Below are 21892 nucleotides of genomic sequence, written 5' to 3'. Positions count from 1 at the left end.
TTGCTGGCGAAACGTCAGGAAAGAAAATTCCAAGACCACGGTTACACAGCCCGGATAACCTACAAGAACCAATGAACTCTGACCGTGAAAGCCTTCGACAATATTTTTAATATGTTTGCCGTATTGCCTAAGGAGGTATGCAAATATGTATTTTCTGGGCCTGGCCCTTTTTTTAATTTAGACAAGCAAAATTATATTGTGATGCTCCTTTTTAAAGGATATTGACAGTATTACATGGAAGACAGTAGTTGGATTTGTGGGAGAGTTTTTTATTCTCAGTTGTGGGGTTAATTCTTATGGTACATGTGCAGCATCAGGTGGAGGAGAGCAGCAAATTATATCTGATTGACAATTCCAATTAATTGTCCTGGTGGCCCCTCTATTTGTATATTTAAGGTAATCTGCATGGCACCAGCCTGTGATTTGTGGGCCTCCACCTTATTTGAGAGCAGAGGAATTTTGATAATTGTTGGGACTTCAGATTAAACGTCACATCGTTAACCATTTTCAGATTAGCCACACACTGTCGCCTATATAGATCATAACAGAGTCCATCTTACTAGACCATTCTTCTAGATAGATCTAGAAGGTTCTCATGGCTCACTGACTGTCAAGAACCCTATGTTCTCCCTTGATCTCTTTTATTCATTCCAGGTTTCACGTTCTTGAACCTTGAAAGACCCTTCATTTGCTGCTGTTTCAGAAGCATTCAACTGGCAAAGTAAGGGTCTCCCAGGAGACATCTAACTGTTAGATGGAAAGGGCTACTGTAAGGAAAATGTAACGGAAATTGGGTGAGGCCCAGCCAAAGTTAAACACCTCAAACCCTGTTAATTACAACAGGAAAGAGCTTAATAGGTGCTTAACTCTCTTTTACTAAAATTACTGAGTCTTTAGAGTGATCACCTTTGGCTGGATGATGCCTTGTTTAGTAAGATGGAGCAGTCCTCCCTTGGTTATTTTCTCGGACCTTTCCTAAAATGTCTACCTTGAGCAAGATATTACACTGGTTAGTAGCCACTGAGATGCCCATCCTTTGTGAATGATTTCAGTCCTCACATTGAGGATTTTGTCTTCCTTGAGTCAACAGTGTCTTCACAGGGGGCAGAACTATATTCCTAAGGGCGAGGATTGAAAAGAAAAAGCACCCCATAGTTGAAGGATCTTGCATGCTGTTGTGTTGATCTGGCATTCAGGTCTACCAAAAGAAACAGCCTGGATGCAAGCAGACATCTGTGAAAAGGAACCCACCAGAAGCTTTATTCACATAGGTGCTCTGATGTGTCACAGACAAGTAGCAAAACTGGATCTCAACACCTCAGGTAATACGCTTGATAGAGTCAGTTTGGAAAGCGGACGGCAAGAGTCTGAGATACGGCAGAACATTTCGACAGACACGTGGCGCACTGAATAGATTGCCCTGTGAAGGTCCTTCAGATATTTGCACAGTAGAGATTGGCAATGCTGGCACCACATCTGAAATGACATCTGCCCAGAGGAATGATTACAAGGAAGTGCGCATTGCTGGGTTGTCACTCTCACACTTTGGCAAAGGCAGAAAGAACAACAGCTAACAGAGCAAATGGCTCATGTATAACCACTGAGGTTTTCCCAAAAGGTTTGCGGGATGAAAGACGTTGGTGTGTTCTCTGATAACGAGATCCCTTTTCACATAGTCACAGCCAGCCTAACCTTTTCTGCCATCCCAAGCAAACTCTGCCTTTCTCCTAGGATCACTTGCAGTGTAATCCCAGAGCTCTGCCCACCTTTATCCACAGTGCTGCAAGGTATCACAGTTTTATTGACCCCCTAAAAATACTGCTTTCAAAGCCGCAGCTAAGCAGAGTGACTCTGCATGTAAGGCACATGTTAAATCCATCTCTCCTTGTCAAACGCTAGACAATCTTGGGTGGCTTACATGCTGGTTCTATGTATGCAAGCCTTACAGAGAGAACAGACCCATTCTTAACCACTACACCACGCTGGCTCTTAGAGACAACAAGGTTTTCAGGGGTATAAGCTTTTGAGAGTCAAAGCTCCCTTGTGTCAGACAAAGGGAGCTTTGACTCTTGAAAGCTTATACCCCGAAAATCTTGTTGGACTCTAAGGTGCTACTGGACTCAAATCAAGCTGTTCTTCAATACAGCAACTGCACTGTTGTGTTTGAGGGATCTAGTCTGCTCATGCCATGACTTCTAATTGTTCTTTGCAAATAATAAAAACATACAAGGTTTGTAAGAAAACTTCTTTGCCAAATATTAAAATTAAATTAAAAACCCCAAAATATATGAACTATGTAACATAGTTATGCAAAAGGCTACCAAGCTAGCTAGAAGCATGACAGTAGACCAAGTTGATATAAGCCTCTGGAGCATCAAATCAAATTCCAAACATAACATCTCCAAAACAATCCAGGTACGTGTTTAATAACCACATGCCCTTTCTGGGCAACCAGAAACAAAAAGCCTTATTCCCTTTTCTGTTAATAGGGAGCAGTAAAATCACCCACTAAATTTTATAGGGTTGCCCTTGGAGAAGGAGTGAGCCAAAAGCTGTGTAGAATATCTACCCTGTGTGTGTAATCGTTTTGTACTGTGTTCCTGATTAACTGTGAAAATTTTCTTTCCTCCGTTTTGCTCTCAAATGCATCATTAAAAACCACAGACATTTCAGTCTAAATGTTCTGGCTTTGTCCGCAACAACTGAGTTGGATCTAGAAATGTGGAATGTTAAAATAAGATTTGCTCTTCACCCAGCCTCATACAATTTCTCTCTCCTCCCCTCATTCTACAAAAGCTACATTTGTCAGGAGGGGTCTGGTAAAGTGCATTCTGAGGCACACCATGGAAAACATCATCATAGACAGCTCCGAAACTGTGGCAAAATATATATATTTTTAATTGTCTCCCATATGCCCAAAGTATCTATACCAGAAGAGGCTTCTCTGTGTGCCTCTGCATGATTTCTGCTAGGATTGCAAATCTTCAAGTGGGGCCTGGAGATCTCCCAGAATTACAACTATCTCCAGATAACAGAGATCAGACCCCCTGTAGAAAATGGGGGTTTTGAGGATGCACTTTATGGCATTATACCCTGATGAGGCCCCTCACTTCCCCGAATCCTGATCTCCCCAGGCTGTACTGCCAGATCTCCAGGAATTTCCCAACCTGCAGCTGGCAACCCTATATATTGCCATGGCCTAGCCTCTTTCCAGTCAGCCTTCATGTAAGGCAGGTGGGTCATATCTCTACACCGGCTGGTATCAATTCACACAATCATTCCTACATAGAGATGCAGCCTAATTACTTGACACAGAAGGATGGCTATCACATCACCGCGTAAATCTCTCGTCTGATCTTACCTTTTGATCAGCTTCTGCTGAGGACTGACAGTTCTCTCATAACTCTGTACAGAGCATAATTGTATCACTCGATTACTCCTCGGCATAACTTTCATCAAATTTTCTGCCCCGAGAGGCAGCTGCCTGTTGCATCTCTGCATGAGTTGCTGCTCTGAACTAGCCTCAGTCCAATGAGGCACCTTGGCATGTTTACTTGGAAGTAAGTCTTACTTGTGGGACTTATTCCCAGACAAAATTGCACATGGAGTTGTTGCTTTACACACAATCCTGGGGAAGGGGATGAGTTCCTCCGAAGACTGGTAGCTCTTTCTGTAAGTGCTTATTCTGACAACTTCCAATGTAGATCTACGACATAAGTTTGCACCCTATTTTATTCCAGGAGAGGAAAGCATCCTTCAGCAGCTCCCACAACTTTGGCATTGGCTGCCTATCTCTTTGGAGAAATAAATAAAATCGTTTAATTCCTTTTACTGAGGCCAACTCAAACGATACATTGTGCGAGCTGTCGAGTTCTAAAGAACCCTTCACCAGGCAGATGTTACAAAAATTAAAAACATCGGAGGAAAAAAAAGCAAACTTTCCAAGTCTACATCTCAAGAGCCGGTCATGCCAGCCTTAGAGCCAGTGTAGTGTAGTGGTTAAGAGCAGTGGTTTGGAGCGGTGGATTCTGATCTGGAGAACCGGGATTGATTCCCCACTCTTCCACATGAGCGGCGGAGGCTAACCTGGTGAAGTGGGTTGGTTTCCCCACTCCTACACGTGAAGCCAGCTGGGTGACCTTGGGCTAGTCACACACTCTCAGCCCCACCCACCTCACAGGGCGTCTGTTGTAGGGAAGGGATTGTCAGCCGGTTTCAGTCTCCCTTAAGTGGTGGTTGGCATATAAAAAACAACTCTTCTTCTTCTAGATGTTGAAAAGAGCAAGAGTCCAGCAGCACCTTAAAGACTAACAAAACTATTTTCTGGCAGGGTATGAGCTTTCGTGAGCCACAGCTCACTTCTTCAGATACAGCTAGAATGTGAATCCATCTGTCTTTAAGTAGAGGAGAGTGAATTCAGACAAGCATTAGTATGTAAATATTAACAGTATGTAAATGTGAATAGCAGGCATGATGGGATTCGGTGTGGTATGCAGAAGAGTCTGTGATGTCCAGGGGAGAGATGGGTGTGGAGAAATCAGCATTGGTAATGAGTCATGAATGCAAGGTCTTTATTCAGCCCAGGTAAATGCATTGACTTTAGTTTGAATATCAACTGTAATTCAGCAGTTTCTCTTTCCAATCTCCCTTTGAAATTCCTTTGTAAGAATTTCCATTACCAATGCTGATTTCTCCACACCCATCTCTCCCCTGGACATCACAGACTCTTCTGCATACCACACCAAATCCCATCATGCCTGCTATTCACATTTAACATGTTAACATTTACATACTAATGCTTGTCTGAATTCACTCTCCTCTACTTAAAGACAGGTTGATTCACATTCTAGCTGTATCTGAAGAAGTGAGCTGTGGCTCACGAAACCCCATACCCTGCCAGAAAATAGTTTTGTTAGTCTTTAAGGTGCTACTGGACTCTGGCCCTTTTGGTTCACGAAAGCTCCTACCCTGCCAGAAAATATTTGTGTTAGTCTTTAAGGTGCTACTGGACTCTTGCCCTTTTCTACTACTGCAGACAGACTAACACGGCGACCCACTGAATTATATTCTAGATGTTGGATGCTAGCAGTCTCCCAGTTTTGCAGGAGGTGTGATATTACTGCATTTGTCTTCTGGGAAGAAGAAACAACTAATGGGGGGTCATCTCATGTGGGGGGGGGGAGGGGAGGCGGGACCCAGAGTCCAAGATGACTGGATCTTAAGTCTGGAATTGGGAAATTTGCTTCTTCTTTTTTTAATCCTCAGTTTTTTAAATTTTTGTAACAATTGCTTGATGAGGGGTTCCACACAAGCTTGCACGATGTTTTGTGCCACTGGGGTTGGCTTCAGTAAAAGGCATGACAGGATTCTGTGCCTTTCCGGGGCTTTTGTGCGGCCCGACACTAAAATATGGCTGTTTACAACGCCGCTCCCTTCGGAGGGCCCCCGTCTCCTAGCAACGCGCCCGCGCTCCCCGCCCAGCCGTTGCGCTCGCGCACCTCCCCGCCACGTGACCCGCGGGGCGGGGACGTCACACTCGCGCGCCAACCGCCCAACGCTTTGTGGTGCTCGGCCATCGGGAGCTGCCGTTTCCGGTTGCGGCCTAGGCGGTTGGGAACCGTTTTTCTTGCCGAGGGAGGGGGCGGGGGGAGCGCGCGCGCTCGCGCCCGAATCCTCGCCGTGGCGGTTGTCATGGCAGCGGCCGCGGGGCCCGGAGGGGGCGAGACCACCGTCGCCGCCGGGAACGATGACGGCGGCGGCGGCGGGAGAGAAGTGGAAAGGGGGAGCCCCCCCGGCTCGGACCCACGACGCCTGGGGCCGGGGGGGCGAGAAGAAGAGGAGGCGGCGCCGGGGCCAGGCAGCGCGGGGGTCCCGGCCGGCCAAAGCCACGCGCCCTCGTCGCCGCCCCCCCGAGAGGCCGAAGTCACCGTGGAGATCGGCGAGACCTACCTGTGTCGGCGAGGGGACGGGACCTGGCGTAAGCGCGTCTCCGTGGCGATCGAGGCCCCCCGCCTCATATTGCCCCTCTTTCCCCCGCTGGAGCGCAGTGGCAACGGGGCATCTTGGCAGCAGCGATCACGCCCCCATGCCACATAATTCACAGTGGGTAGCCGTGTTAGTCTGTCTGCAGTAGTAGAAAAGAGCAAGAGTCCAGTAGCACCTGAAAGACTAACAAAAATATTTTCCGGTAGGGTAGGAGCTCCTACCCTGCCAGAAAATATTTTTGTTAGTCTTTAAGGTGCTACTGGACTCTTGCTCTTTTCTACCCATGCCACATAGTAGGACATTTATGCACGGGAGGTTTTGCCTTGGATTTGCCGCTCTCTAGGTGCACGTTTTCCCCACCCGAATTCTCAGAACTGAGCAATAAGCCCCCATGCAGAGTTTTGAGAATCCACATTGGGAAAATGTGCATCTAGATAAAGGCCCCCCACCTCATATTGCCCCTCTTTCCCTGCTGGAGTGCAGTGGCAACGAGGCATCCCACGGCCCAGGCCTCGTCCTTGGCAGCAGCGATCACGCCCCCATGCCAGATAGTAATACCCATTTACGCATGGGAGGCTGTGCCTTGGATTTGCCACTCTCTAGATGCACGTTTTCCCCATCCGAATTCTCAAAACTCAACAGTAAGCCCCCATGCAGAGTTTTGAGAATCCACATTGGGAAAATGTGCATCTAGATCAGTGATGGCGAACCTTTTAGAGACCGAGTGCCCAAACTGCAACCGAAAACCCACTTATTTATCGCCGAGTGCCAATGCGGCAATTTAACCTGAATACCACCCCCAGAGGGGGCCTAGAGGGAGAGGCTAGGGTTGCCAAGTTCCTCTTCGCCATGACTGGGAGGTTTTTGGGGTGGCGCCTGAGGAGGGCGGGGTTTGGGGAAGGACTTCAGTGCCATAGAGTCCAATTGCCAAAGTGGCAATTTTTTCCAGGGGAACTGATCTCTATTAGTTGGCGATCACTTGTAATAGCAGGAGATCTCCAGCTAGTACCTGGAGATTGGCAACTAGTTCCTTAGTGTTTTCTCTCTACATATCAAGACAAATGGAAAGGTGTTTGGAGGATGGCTTGTGGGCACTTCAAAGGTGGAATAGGACTGCACGACCCTCCGCCCGCACAGACCCACAGGGCGCCGGAGAGGCCGCTGGAGGGAAGGAAGGAAGGAAGGGAAGAAGGGAAGAAGGGAAGGTAGGGGGAAAGGGAAGGAATGGAGGAAGAGAAAGAAAGAAAGAAAAAGAGAAAGGGAGAAAGAAATGGAGCGAGGGAGAGAAAGAAAAGTAGCGAAAGAAAAGGACAGAGGGAGACAGAGAAAGAAAGAGGCCATTTATGCATGGGAGGTTTTGCCTTTGATTTGCCACTCTCCAGATGCACATTTTCCCCATCCGGATTCTCAAAACTCTGCATGGGGACACTGATGAGTTTTGAGAATTTGGATGGGGAAAATATGCATCCACAGAGCGGCAAATCCAAGGCAAAACATCCCATGCATGAATGGCCAGAGAAAGGAAAGCCTTCCTGCTTCTCTCTCTCACACACACACACACGCCCCCCTCCTCCCTCAGCCCGCAGCAGAGAAGGGGCGCACGCATGCAGAACAGCCCACAGTGCACGGGCGCTGGGAGACCCTTCCCTTCCTGCAGAGGCTCAGCGTCCTGCCCCGCTGACAGCTGCCCCCGCCCAGCCGGGCCCACCACCAGCGAGGGAGGGGAAGGAGGCGCCCCAGAGCCTCCGCCTGACTTCCTGCCCCGTGGCTCGCCAGCCACCAGCCCTGCCACTGCTCCCTTCGCCTGTGCACGGGGCTGCCCCCCCCGGCCGCCTCCCACGTGCCCGGGGTGAGCAGCAGCAGGAGGAGGATCCCCTGCCCGGCTGGGCCTCGCTGCCACCGCCTCCACCCACCCCTTTCAGAGTGGAGCTCCGGCGGAAAGGAGGCCCGTCTGGCGCAGAGGGAAGGAAGGAGGGAGGGAGCCCAGCCTAGCTCAGCGCCCCTCTCTGCCTGCCTGCCTTGCCCAGGCCCCTAAGCCCCCCGCCCGGAGGGGATCTCCCACCCGGCCTGCCTGCCCCAAGGGGGGGATGCGGTGAGAGGCGAGTGAAGTGGGGCAGAGGGCGCCTCCTTCATGCCCACTGGCCAGCCACGCCCCTCCACCCACACAGGCCCAGAGGGCGCCAGAGAAGCCGCCGGCCATGCCGAGTGTGGGCGCCCAGCTTCTGTTCCCCGCTCTCCCACCCGCCTGGCAGGCCGCGCACGCTCCCTCCAGCGGCGGCAATGGCGGCGGCTTCTGTGGGAGAGTGCGGGGGCCACCGCCAGTGATGTCGGAGGTTCCCCACCCCTGGGCTACAGCCTCCCCCATCTGGGGAGGGGCAGGGCCGGAAAGGCCAGCAGCTTCGAGGAACCGCGCGTGCCGGCAGAGAGGGCTACTCGTGCCGGAAGTGGCACTCGTGCCATAGGTTCGCCAACACGGATCTAGATAAAGGCCCCCCACCTCATATTGCCCCTCTTTCCCCGCTGGAGTGCAGTGGCAACGAGGCATCCCACGGCCCCAGGCCTCGTCCTTGGCAGCAGCGATCACACCCCCATGCCAGATAGTAATACCCATTTACGCATGGGAGGCTGTGCCTTGGATTTGCTGCTCTCTAGATGCACGTTTTCCCCATCCGAATTCTCAGAACTCAGCAATAAGCCTTCAGTGCAGAGTTTTGAGAATCCAGATGGGGACAATGTGCATTTAAAGAGTGGCAAATCCAAGGCAAAACTTCCCATGCATAGATGGCCAATCTGTTTTTAGTTTCTATCCGAATGTGACCCTTGAAGGCGACCCAAGGATGCTGTTGCGCTCCCAGCAGATGTGTATGGAGCCTTCTCAGGGTTGCATCCATACATTCCCTCTGCCCCGGCTGTCTTATGGTCCCAGACTAGGGTTGCTGGCCTCCAAGTGGTGGCTGGAGATCTCTTACTATTACAGCTGATCTCCAGGCGACAGAGATCAGTTCACCTGGAGAAAATGGCTGCTTTGGAAGGTGGACTCCATGGCATTATATCCTATTGAAGTCCCTCCCCATACCCCACTGTCCTCAGACTCCACCCTCAAAATCTCCAGGTACTTCCCAACCCTATCCCAGACCCCTTACCTGCTGTGTAGCACCAGACCTTTGGCACCTTCTTCCCTTTCTGTGTTGTGCCTAAAATATGCACTGTAAGAAGAGCCAGCATGGTGTAGTGGTTAGAGTGTTGGACTAGGATCTGGGAGACTGAGGTTCAAATCCCCACTCTGCCAGGGAAGCTTGCTGGGTGACCCGGGCCAGTCACACACTCTCAGCCTTACCTACCTCACAAGGTTTTTGTGAGGGGAAAATGGAGGCGAGGCGAAGGATGTAAACTGCTTCAGGGAGAAAAGCAGAGTACAAATGCCTTAAATATATGTCTCATAAGAAGCATCAAAATAAATGTTAAAAATCCTGGACAGGATTTCATTGGCAGTACAGGAGTCATACCTTTTAAATTACTCTGAAATATTTCTGAGCAACTTTTATAACAGAACATCAGATTGCTGTGTTAGTTTTAACACACTAGCTTTTATTGTGACAGCACATCAGTAATTAGCATTTATACAGCTCATGCAGTTTTCAGAGCACTTTCCATACACTGTTTGCAGGTAGTCAGTACAATAACCCATAAAGTAGGCCAGTGTTATTATCCTTGTATTGGAGATGGAGGCTGAGAGAGCCCACAGCTTACTGAAGGCTCCTGGTGAGCTTTATGCCAAGATGAGATTCAGTGTCTTTCTGGATTGTGGCTTGTCCTCATAGCCGGTATACTGCTCCAACTTACAAAATTTCCCCAAATGCTCCCTTACCCATAAGTCCTTTCCATTTCTGCAGCTTGGCAGTGAATGATTTGACCATGATGCTTTAAGATGATCACTGTGATTATTTACTTGTGCTTTCAATCAGATGGTGCTTGAGTATCCTTCAACCACACTTTCCCTAACATGAACTCTTGTTTACAGACTCTGCTGAAGTGATCCAGTCTCGGATCAATGAACAAGAAGCCAGGGAGGAATTTTACGTGCACTATGTTGGCTGTGAGTGCTTTTTGAGGTTTTTTTGTAGCTGCGGAAGAGGCATGAGGTGTCCATCTAGTGAGAGTGGGGTAATTCTTTCTTAATTGAACCCTGGTTACTTCTTAACAGTTATACAGAACGCTGTGCTTTTGTTCCTGATATCTTTAACAAGTTTTGCTGCAAAACAAAGTTATTTGTGCAGCAAGACTTCAGAAGGTCTGGAGAAACAGATTCTTTATCTTTGTGTGTTTCCTAATTTAAGAATACCTGAATTCTGCCCCAACCAAAGAAGGAAGGGGACAGTTAAATAAGGGGCAAACCTAATAGTGTTGTCTAGCGTAGTGAGGTTGACAGTGCAATCCTACAGAGAGTTACTTCAGTCTAAGCCCTTTGAAATGAATGGGCTTAGACTAGAGTAAATCTCTTTAGTGTTGCACTGTAAGACTCCCAGGAGAATGAGTAACTATTAGTGGGGGATTCAGGACTCCTGAGTTCCTCCAGAAGCCCCAAGTGGGCAGTGAAATCTGTTGGGAGAGCAACTGGGATGCAATTCTCTTAAGCTGAACTCTGCTGCTGCCCTCACCTGACTGTAATGTATTAGTGGTTACAGTTCCTGAAGATGGTCTCTAGGACTGGACAAATGCTTGAGGGCTGCTGGAGATGGTGGCCTATTGAGTCTTGTCATCAAGAGGAGACGAAGTGGTCTTCAGTGGGTTAGCAAGGGAGGCCAAGATGGGAGCAGTATCCCCACACTTTAAATTCTAGTTGAATGCTTTTAGAGCTGTAGCATGGAATTACTTCTGCTGGTAGTAAGGATGGAGGGCTCACCTGCTAATCCCTTCTCTGGTCACTGCAGTCAACCGGCGTCTGGATGAGTGGGTGGACAAGAACCGTTTGGCCCTCACAAAAACTGTCAAAGATGCTGTGCAGAAGAACACTGACCAGTACATGAACGAGCTGTCCGAACAGCCAGAGCGCAAGATCACCCGCAACCAGAAGCGGAAACATGACGAGATCAACCACGTACAGAAGGTAATGGCAGCGAAGCATCTCTGGGGAGGCTGGCTTGTGCTGTGTTCATAGGGTGTCAGTTCCGGGACTGGGGGAAATCATGTGTGCCAGACAGCCACTTCTGGAGCTACAAGTGGGACCCGGAACAAAACGTTGCAGATTACGCTGTGAGCCTCCTGCCACATCTCTAGCACCGCTTCCCACTGTCTTGCTGGTTAGGAGAAGTTTAAGGAGGGTGGCTCAGGCAGCAGCTGTGGAGGCGGGCGGATGGGCGAGGAGACTCCTCGCCCACCCGCCATCTGAACTTCGCTCGCTAAACTTTCCCATTGTCTTCTAACCAGCAAGAATGAGGCAACGGCGCTGGAGGATTGGGTGAGAATGAACCTCCTAGTCCCAGTACCCCCAAGGCCCCAAGTGCTGCTCTTTGCTATCTTGCCAGTTAGAAGCTGACGGGAAAGTTTATAGAGGGCGGCTCCAGCGGTGGCTGTGGAGGTGGGTGAGGAGGCTTCTTTGTGCTCTCTCACCGCCTGAGCTGCCGTCCCTAAACTTTCCCATCACCTTCTAATCTGGGAAACCAGAGGGCAGAGCTGAAGGTGTGGGGAGAGAATGATTGTTCTCATCCATCCGCCAATCTCCAGCGCTGCTGCTGCTCCCTGTCCCTCCTCCACTGTAGCAGTGGTGTGTGAGGTTTAACACACACACACACACCTCCTTTTTTTTGCAGGTTTAAGATTTTTCTGCCAACCTGGGGGGATCCCTCAAGTTTGAAGAAAAATCTCTGTTCTGTCAGCGTGGGCCCAATTTACAGATATAAGTATCCGCAAATGGCCCCACACTTTCTTATTACAATATAAGATTGCGAACCTTAGCATAGCCCTAGCGATGCTGTCCTTCAGGAATGGGGTACCCAGAAGAAAACTGCTTTTGTTGCCATCCACCATGTTTTTTGTTTTACTGCAGACTTATGCTGAGATGGATCCTACCACAGCCGCTTTGGAGAAGGAGCACGAAGCAGTGAGTATTAATGAACCCTTGGTCTGGTTTGTTGCCTGAATGGGGTTGGGGAAGGCATGACTGTGTTCTTGGATCCCTGGCTCTATCTGTCATTTTCCCTCTCCAGATTACCAAAGTGAAATACGTGGACAAGATCCATATTGGGAACTATGAGATCGACGCTTGGTATTTCTCGCCTTTCCCAGAGGATTATGGGAAGCAACCAAAGCTGTGGATCTGCGAGTACTGCCTCAAGTACATGAAGTTTGAGAAGACCTACCGCTATCACCTTGTACGCAAGGGGGAAGAGCAGTTATCAGGGGCACCAGGGGGTTGAGTCGGACAGCAGGCGGGATGGAAGGATGTCAGAAAAGCTTTGGACAAAAGGACTGTCTGAGGTTGATACTTATCAGCAGATCTGTCTGGTTTCTCTTTTGGTGGGGTAGTCAGAAGAAATCAAGAGCTTTGTGTCTTCAGTGTGCATAATTATAGTATCTATTTTCTGTATGGGCCACTAGATAATATTAAATGAACAGCAGTGAGAGAGGTGTGGGGGTATAACTGGCCGGTTAGCTCAGTTGGTTAGAGCGTGGTGCTAATAACGCCAAGGTCGCGGGTTCGATCCCCGTACGGGCCAATTCTATGGGGAGGGGCCGTGGCTCAGTGGTAGAGTATCTGCTTGGCATGCAGAAGGTCCCAGGTTCAGTCCCTGGCATCTCCAGTTAAAGGGACTAGGCAAGTAGGTGATGTGAAAGACCTCTGCCTGAGACCTTGGAGAGCCGCTGCTGGTCTGAGCAGACAATACTGACTTTGATGGACTGATGGATTGACTGATTCAGTAGAAGGCAGCTTCATGTGCGTTCATGTATATCCTTTCCAAATGCCATTCAATTAAGAAACGAAGAGCTCAGCAGATTTAACTGTACTCAGAAAAATGTGGATGCTCCTAGTCATAATTCTCTCTTCTCTCAAAGGGCCAGTGCCAGTGGAGGCAACCACCAGGCAAGGAGATCTACCGCAAGAACAACATCTCTGTGTACGAGGTGGATGGCAAAGATCACAAGGTGGGGGTCTGAGCATGGGGTCCCCTCTTTTTGCTGGGTGTTCCATCCTGTTTTGCCCAATGGTCCATGCTCTTACTGGCATTCCTGTCTCTTCCACAGATTTACTGCCAGAATCTCTGTCTCTTGGCCAAGCTCTTCCTGGACCACAAGACCCTCTATTTTGATGTGGAGCCCTTTGTTTTCTACATTCTTACTGAGGTCGACCGGCAAGGGGCCCATATCGTTGGCTATTTTTCCAAGGTGCTGGCCTGGCTTTGAATGTGGTGGTGGGTGGGTTGGCGGGCAGGATCCTGGCTACGTGTACGGTATACTTTTTAGAAATTCTTGGATTCTACACCATGAAAAACGCCTTGATTTCTGTGGTTTACGCGAAGTAAGAAAATGTAAATCTTTTCCCACAACTTGCTTTGCTTTGCCATGGAAGGGAGGTACAAAGAACTATGCAGAACCCCTCATCCCCAAGCACTACCTGGGGCAAATCCTTCTCAGCTTCTGAGATTTAACTGTATATTATCTGCATGCTTTTGAAGCGTATCTCTGAAGCAAAGACTAGAAATTTGCCTCTTTATTTGAAAAAAAGAAAGAAAACTGGCCCTCCAAGTACTGAATACTTAGCCCAACCCCAGATTCCTAGCTGCCTCATTTGATACCCTTTGACTTTTGATGTTCTTTTCTAGGAGAAAGAGTCTCCAGATGGTAACAATGTGGCCTGCATCCTCACTTTGCCCCCATACCAGAGGAGAGGTTATGGAAAGTTTCTCATCGCTTTCAGTAAGTTTGTGACCGTCTCTGTCACATGTGGCAGCCACTGCCTACAATCTGCAAAGCAGGTTGGCAGCCTTTTAACTTCTTTCTAGTGGTTGAATGGAAGCTGGTCTTCTCCTTCTCCCCATCTCCCAGCCAAAAGAAAAAAGAAAGTAACTTATGGTGCATCCGCCCTTCTATTCCACTTCACTTTAACCTGATAAAATTTCAGTCTTTGGTTCTGTTTTATATTCATTAATATTACTTGCAATCTGTAACTTACCCATCAGTGTACACTAAATAAATCGACTGGAAGTCTATCCTTTTTAGCACTTTTTGACAGACAAAAGGCTTTAGAGCAAGGGTCCCCAATTTGGAACCCATGGGCACCATGGTGCCCATCAACACTTTTTCTGCCGAATGTTTGTAGGAACTGGGTGGGGTCAGGTAGCGCTTTTGCCCAGCAAGGCTTCTGATTAACTATTGGAAATGTATTTGGCTGTGCATATTTTTAAAAAATGTTGATTTGGCAGCAGTTTCCACCACAGCACAATGATCTACACTGTGTTACTGAATTGTGGTCTTGAGTATGTGCACCAAGACCTTGGTGAAGGCTGTGCCCTCTGACCCTGGTCCTGGAGCAGCTGCACAGTCTCATGCCCATGAAGATGTCTGTGTTCTGAACTATGGCCACTTCGTTGGACTTGACTGTAAACCTCTTGCTCCATAGGCTATGAGCTCTCCAAGCTGGAAAGCACCGTGGGTTCCCCAGAGAAGCCTCTCTCAGACCTAGGCAAGCTGAGCTATCGGAGCTACTGGTCATGGGTGCTGCTGGAGATCCTCCGGGATTTCCGGGGCACTCTTTCCATCAAAGATCTCAGGTGAGGAAAGCAGCGGAGTTCCTGTAAAGCTCCCCAAAGTACAACGTCCTCGATGGTGGTGGAAAGGGCCATCAAATCGCAGCAAAATTATGGTGACCCCTCATAGGGAACATAAGAAAAGCCATGCTGGAGCAGACCCAGGCCCATCGTCCAGCAGTCTCTTCACACAGTGGCCAACCAGGTGCCTCTAGGAAGCCCACAAACAAGATGACTGCAGCAGCATTATCCTGCCTGTGCTCCACAGCACCTAATATAATAGGCATGTTCCTCTGAGAATAGGTATGCATCATGACTAGTATCCATTTTTACTAGTAGCCATGAATAGCCCTCTTCTCCGTGAACATGTCCACTCCTCTCTTAAAGCCCTCCAAGTTGGCAGCCATCACCACATTCTGGGGCAGGGAGTTCCACAAATTAACTATGTGTTATGTGAAGAAATACTTCCTTTTATCAGTTTTCAAGGCAAGAGACAAACAGGTGTTTTGCCATTGCCTGCCCCCACATCACAACCCTGGTATTCCTGGATGGTCTCCCATCCAAGAACTAGCCAGGGCCAACTCTCCTTAGCTTCCAAGATCTGATAAGATCAGGCTAGCCTGGGCTATCCAGGTCAGGGACCATGCCTTCTAGTTCCACACTAATGTTGATGCAAAAATAGGATGAACAGCCATAAGAGGGTCCCCTGGTCTCGCTCATGCTGATGGTATATTGCGTGCTTTCCCCCCGGCGCAGCCAGATGACGAGCATCACACAAAATGACATCATCAGTACGCTGCAGTCGCTGAATATGGTCAAGTACTGGAAGGGACAGCATGTTATCTGTGTCACCCCCAAGCTGGTTGAAGAGCACCTCAAAAGTGCCCAGTATAAGAAGCCTCCCATCACAGGTACCGGGGGAAAGGGAAGCATGTCAAGGGTTCTTGGGGGAGTGTTGTGATCTGTAGGAAGCAGTAAGCATAGCTGGACTTTGGTGACAAATTACTTTGACAAAAAGTCAGCAGTCAAAGAATTGACTGGCTATTTGACATGGATGTATGAAATTCAATTCCTTGCTGCTCCCTTTGGGTTCCCAGGTCACGAGGCTACAGTGAGAGGAGAATCTGCAATTGATAGAATTCCCCTGTCGTCTGGATTCAAGGCCCAGCAATTCTGTGGCCTCTTCATCCCCTGGCCAACAATCTCCAGTCATTGTTTGCCTGTTTCCTTCTTGCCTGGTTAACCCCCATCCTGCATTCACTCTGGTTCTGCCTTTGTTCAGTTCTACCACCCATTGTTTCCTCATGTTTTTGCTTTTCAAGCAACTGCGTACTTTTGTCCTGCTTCATTTAGCCTCCCTGTGTCTTTACCAGTCTCCCTAAAACTTCTTTCTCTGCCCCAATAGCATACTTTGGTGCTGCGATGTTTTTCTGTCTCTACTTTGCTCCCCTTTATCTCACGCTTAATTCTTAACCTGTCTTTACTTAAGGTTCCTTGCTTTGCACCTTCCTTCAGGCTCTTTGTCTCGGGTCCTTTTCAGCCCTCCTCCTGCCCCAGCGTGACCTTTTAATCCCAGCCAATCTGACAACGTTCTCTTCCCTCAGAGAAATTAGGCTACATGTTGTTTAATTTATCTGAGCTACTGAATATTACAAGCCACGACACCTGCCCAGCCGGTCAGGTGTCAGACGACTCATGGCCTCAAGTGCAATAGTGTAGAGATAAGGAAGTGCTGTGGGATGGGATTTCACCTGTGGAACTTAATGCGAGTCCTGAACAAGCAAGTTTGTTTAAGACTTCAGGATAACAGGAAAAATCTTAGAAGTGTGTGGGCGTCACTTGTGAAGGCTGAGAAACAGGAGAATGTGGACGGTCACTGCATGTATGCAAGTGCCAGACCAGACTCCCTGCCGTTTCCCTTTCAGCTAATATCATATGTGTTTTCTGTTACTGTTTCCAACCTCAGTTGCATACATTTCATCCCAATTCTTCTATACTTTTCTGCCACTGTAGCCTTTACTGCTAAAAGTGTTATCCACCTTTATATCTAATAACTAAGAGCTGATCAACATACAGATAAAAAGGGAAAGCCAGACCCATCTACAGTGTAAGGCTTTGTGCAGAAATATCTAATTTTTTTTTTAAACACAGGAAAAAAGTAGGGTAGGGTAACTGTAAGAGTAATTTCTGCACGTGTATAGACATTGCAAGAAAGCCCCGTGGAGGTCAGGCGGTGTGAAAGTGAGGGGGCAGCAAGGGCCACGTGGAGCAGAAAAGGGAGGGGAGGGGAAGTTACTCCAGCCGGCCTGCTCCTCCTGACCCAGTGGAGGCGCAAGTGAACAGGCAGCAGGGGAATGGGAAGAGGATGTGGTCCGAGAAATGGAGCTAGAGCATGGTGGGGGTGGGATTCGCACGCACCCCCGTCTTCCCCTTGTATCTTTTGTAAACCGGAATCGTGGAAGCAAAATCAACAGTGCACAGGAAGGCAAGCCTTAGTTTGCATTATTAATTCTGGGCACAACATTCGTCCTTCCCTGCACACAAACCTGTTCCCATGGTTCAGTTCCATTACCTTCTTTTGATTTGTTTTAACGGTCACGGACTGTGCCCAGGGCACCGCTCAGCGCAAACACGGAACTGCTTTGTGAGAGGCCAGGGAACCAAAATCCCTGTGGGGCGGTTTCAGGTTTCGGTCTGTGCTGAAAGAGGCATTGTGTCCCATTCTGTCCCCTCCCCCCCCCCCCCATGAAATGTCTGTCTGCACCACTTATATAACAGAAGGCACAGAGTGTTTGCCTGTTGCCCCCCCCCCCCACCATCTCCTTAAAGAAGCTTTTCTGGCAGGAACTCAAATGAAACCACTTGAAGGGGGAGGTGTGGCAGAAACGTGCAGGAGGATCATTTGCTCTTTTGAACTTGCCTGGACAGTTTAGTGCGCCTTGCTTGTGGCTGCTCTGAGAGTCCAACAGAACAACAACAAAGGGGGGGGGAGGAAACTCAACCAAATACGTAGACAGAGCTTCAAAGGTTGAGCTAAAACTATACAATATAACAAAACAATTACATGTATTGTAAGGTGTACACAGTAAAATTGTTAAAACACAGGGCCTTTAATACAGGCTACATCTAAAAATCAGTTATAAAATTCTTATCTACAGTTGATACACGATGTAAATGACCAGTGCTTGACCAGATGCGTTTTGGCCTGAGCGGGCCTTCCTCAGTAGTCATAAATACATACAATTATAAAAAATAATAAAAATAAAACTACGGTATTTAAAAAAATATGACCACTGAGGTCAAATGAGAATTTTATAACTGATTTTTAGATGTTGCCTGTATTACAGGCCCTGTGTTTTTAACAATTTTAATGAGTATACCTTACAATAAATATGATTCTTTTGTTATAGTGTATAGTTTTAGCTCCACCTTTGAAGCGCTGCTCTGATAGTCCCACTGAAATGGACCTTGAGTTTCCTGCCCTCAGAACATTCCCCCATCAGGAGACTTTCAGAGGTGCTTCTCTCTCCTGAGATAGGGCAGCCTGCACTGCCCTGTAGTTGGGGCTGGGGACAACGATGCCTGTCCCCACCCCCCCGTGTCCCTTTTGACATTGTGTAGTGGTTAAGAGCAGTGGTTTGGAGCGGTGGACTCTGATCTAGAGAACCTGGTTCGATTCCCCACTCCTCCACATGAGCGGCGGAGGCTAATCTGGTGAACTGGATTAGTTTCCCCACTCCTGCACACGAAGCCAGCTGGGTGACCCTGGGCTAGTCACAGCTCTCTCAGCCCCACCTACCTCACAGGGTGTCGGTTGTGGGGAGGGGAAGGGAAGGTGATTGTCAGCCGGTTTAATTCTTCCTGAAGTGGTAGAGAAAGTCGGCATATAAAAGCCAACTCTTCTTCTCCTCCTCCTCCTCCAGTGGATTCCCTCTGCCTGAGATGGGCACCTCCAAAACACAAGCAAGCCAAGATTTCCAAGAAGTGAGAGAGCAACGGACAAGAGGAACAGAAGAGGCTCCACCTCACTTCACATCCACCCTTCATTTTTTAAGAGATGGTCGAAGGCTAAGCATGTGTGTCGGACGTGCATTGATTGGATGTGCTTTGAGCAGATGGGTTGGAGGAAAGGTTGGGGTGGGGGGAGTTACCCACTGCTGCAGCATCTCCGCTCGAGGACTGTGGTTTATTGGTTCTTTCAGGGGAAGGGGCTGCCTTCCTGCCCCTCTTCACCTTGTGTAGCAAATTCACTCCTGCCCCCCACACTTGAGCTTGTCTGCTCAAGTTCTCCGCATCCCACAGAATGTTACAGTCGGGATCCCCCCCCCCCCGAAGAAGCAGGAAAAAAGGATGCGGTCCTTCTTTTAATCTCCTGCTCCTTCTAGGCCTGAAAGCACCGCCAGTTTCTGAGCTGCCTGGCACCAAGCCTTTGGGCTTCCTCTACACACCACGGCAGCCAGGTTATACAGGGTGAAAGCTTCTCAGCAGTGCAAGGCTTAAGCAGCAAACTAAAGGGCAGAAAGGATGCCAGGAAGCCATCAGCAGATGGGTGGGTGGCAGCAACAGCTTTTATGGGGCCTGTAAGACTCTGAGGGCAGAACAGTTTTCCCCAGCCTGTCACTTTCAGAGAGTTGAAAAGACCGGTGGCTTTTCCTGCTCTGTTCATGTCATGCTGTCATCGTATCGCCCACCCTCTCTCTAGCGGATGGGATGCTGAAGGACTGGAGCTGTTCAAGTTCCGGCCCTGCCTGCTGTTTGTTCTGTCAGGGAGGGTTCTTGAGCCCCTCCCTGTGCCATCTGCCTCTGGGCTGTTTGGAAAAGGAGGGGGGGCAGTTGCAATTGACAGTTCCTTGCTCTTGCGTTTAAGGTGAGGGTAAAGCCAGAGGGGGGGGGGCGAACTCAGGAAGAACTGCAGCTCCCCTCCCCTGCAGCAGCTGCCAAAACTGCCTTCGAGGCAGGAATAGCTGGTTTCCAAGCAAGTTGCGAGCTGCCCCAGCCTTTGAAGAGACATTATATCAAGGAAGGGAAGTTTGGGGGAGGGAGGGAGACTTGGAAGGCAGGAGCCTCAAGCTAAGTTTTTTCTTTTGAACAGCAGCCTTGGTTAAGAGCATCGTACAATAGCCAGGTAGAGGAAGATGCTGTCTAGTGATATGTCATGGTTTTCTCTTTCTCTCTGCCCCCCCCCACCCTTCCATTGGGGGAATCTGGCTTTGCTGGTGCTCAGTGAGAGGGGTGTGTCCAGCAAGTCCCTTGGCCCTGTCAAGTGAAGATGGAGAGGCTGCCTCTCATCTTCCGGTGGCCACCTTCTTGTACACCTGGTACCTGCTGGCAGGGCTGAGGGCTGCGCCATATATGATAGGAAGAAATATCCACATGGTAGTTTGGCTATAGCTATTAGGCTCATGCTCCATGTACACAGTGTGTTTTCTGTTATCTTGAGAAGTATTTTAATTAAAAAAAAAGACAGAAATATGGTACTTGAGTTTGTGCATACAGGGCTTAGATTTTTTTATCAGCATGAGCACACGTACTGAAAGTCTGCTATAGCATAACTCTTCCCTGCCTGTCAGGAGGAAGTAAACTTAGGTTTCTGTTCATTGAGGAGAGTGTACTTCTACTACCCTCCCTCCCAAGCTGGTACTGCCTTTCACCTCTGCCTTTCACCCAGTATGGTGCTGCTGCAGTTGTCTTGTATGTGGCTTCCTAGAGGCACCTGGTTGGCCACTGTGTGAACAGACTGCTGGACTTGATGGGCCTTGGTCTGATCCAGCAGCGCCTTTCTTATGTTCTTATTCCATAAAGCAAAAACAGACTTGGGAAGCAGACTCACTTCATTGAACATGATGTAGGGGAGGAAAGGTAACTCCTACTGGGCAACCTCTTAAACAGATTCATAGAGGAGCAGTCTATCATTGGCTACTAGCCAGGGTGACTAAAGGGAACCTCCATATCAATTACCAAGGGAAGGCCTACTAGGCTCTGTGCCATGTAGTTGGCCATTGTGTAAGTCCGGATGCTGGGCTAGATGGACCACCAGTCTAATTCGGTGGGGTTCATAGAGCATAGGAATGGCAGCACCGGGTGAAAGTCAAGCTCATATACAGCTTCTAAAGAGATCAGTGACCGCTCAGTTTAAACCAAGCAAGACTAATAAGTGTGGGGTTCTAGCCCAAACAGGTTAACCCAGAACGCCCTTTCCTTGTTCTGCTTAACTGCTTTTTTCTGCTACTACACTTCATGCTTCCTCAGACAGTCTGTTTCAACCCACCTGATGGGAGGTCCCTTTGCATTTGCAGGGCTCAGATGCAGGATCCTCCCACTTACGTTTCCCTACTGCTGAACTCTTTCGTTTTTTTGCAGACACAACTTGAGGAAGTCAGCAGGGTTGTCCTTTAGTAACACAGCTCTCTTAATGCCACACAGCTACCATTGACTTTATTAAAAACCCTTCATCATGAGATTAGCATCAGAAGCTCTCTTTCCCATTTGATCAAGAAAGAGATGCTCAAATACCTGGATTATGTTTAAGTGATAAAAATGTGCAAATACAAGGTGGTTTAAAAATTCAAGTTCCCCGGGAAGGCAAGTTGTAGATTTTCACAAAACAGAGTGCCGCTGCCCCACTTTTAATCCTTCGGTCCGTACGGGTAGAGGCAGTGTCCGTGTACATCTCGCCAGCCTGCATTTGCCAAGAGATCCTGAGCCAGCCCATTTCACATTTAAGTCATATTGCATCATAAATAAGGCCTGCTGATGTTGCCGATTTGGAACAGTTCATTCTGAAGGAACGCCGGAGTTCTGCCACATCCATACACGGGGCCCCAAAAAGGCTACCCACCAATGGCGGGATTTGTTGGTCAGCGCTGAAGCATAAAACGAAGTCACAACGTCCAGCTTCAAACATCCACATCAGTCAGTAGAAAAACAAGGCTATTAGTGCCACACAAAGGAGGGCCTTGTCCAGGAACAAAATGTAACCGCCTGCTTCTCCTTCTCTGCTTTCAGTCCCTGGGCTGGCCAGAGGCATGGGTAAAACGGCGGCCTCTTAACCAGCTCCAAAGATGTACAATAAGGCCACGCAAACTAGCAAAATCCAAGTGGGCGAGAGCAATGGGGGCGCCGTGGAACACATTCCTTCCTCAGAGACTGGCTCTTCTTCCGCA

The 21892-nt window shown here is 48.7% G+C and overlaps 1 protein-coding gene and 1 non-coding gene across 2 annotated transcripts; both read left to right on the top strand.

Moving 5' to 3' along the window:
* Positions 1-5691: 5691 nt before the first annotated feature.
* Positions 5692-18804, top strand: KAT8 (lysine acetyltransferase 8). Its single transcript, XM_056864819.1, has 11 exons — positions 5692-5977; positions 10007-10081; positions 10917-11092; positions 12032-12085; positions 12192-12356; positions 13039-13128; positions 13228-13368; positions 13806-13899; positions 14603-14753; positions 15486-15640; positions 18653-18804. The coding sequence occupies exons 1-11, from the start codon at positions 5692-5694 to the stop codon at positions 18715-18717; spliced, it is 1452 nt and encodes a 483-aa protein (XP_056720797.1). The 3' UTR covers positions 18718-18804.
* Positions 12628-12701, top strand: TRNAI-AAU (transfer RNA isoleucine (anticodon AAU)). The gene has a single exon. It is a non-coding gene; the product is annotated as a tRNA-Ile (tRNA).
* Positions 18805-21892: the final 3088 nt, after the last annotated feature.

Source organism: Euleptes europaea, chromosome 18 (assembly GCF_029931775.1).
Source record: "Euleptes europaea isolate rEulEur1 chromosome 18, rEulEur1.hap1, whole genome shotgun sequence".
NCBI lineage: Eukaryota > Metazoa > Chordata > Lepidosauria > Squamata > Sphaerodactylidae > Euleptes > Euleptes europaea.
This window is presented reverse-complemented; position numbering and strand designations above follow the sequence as displayed.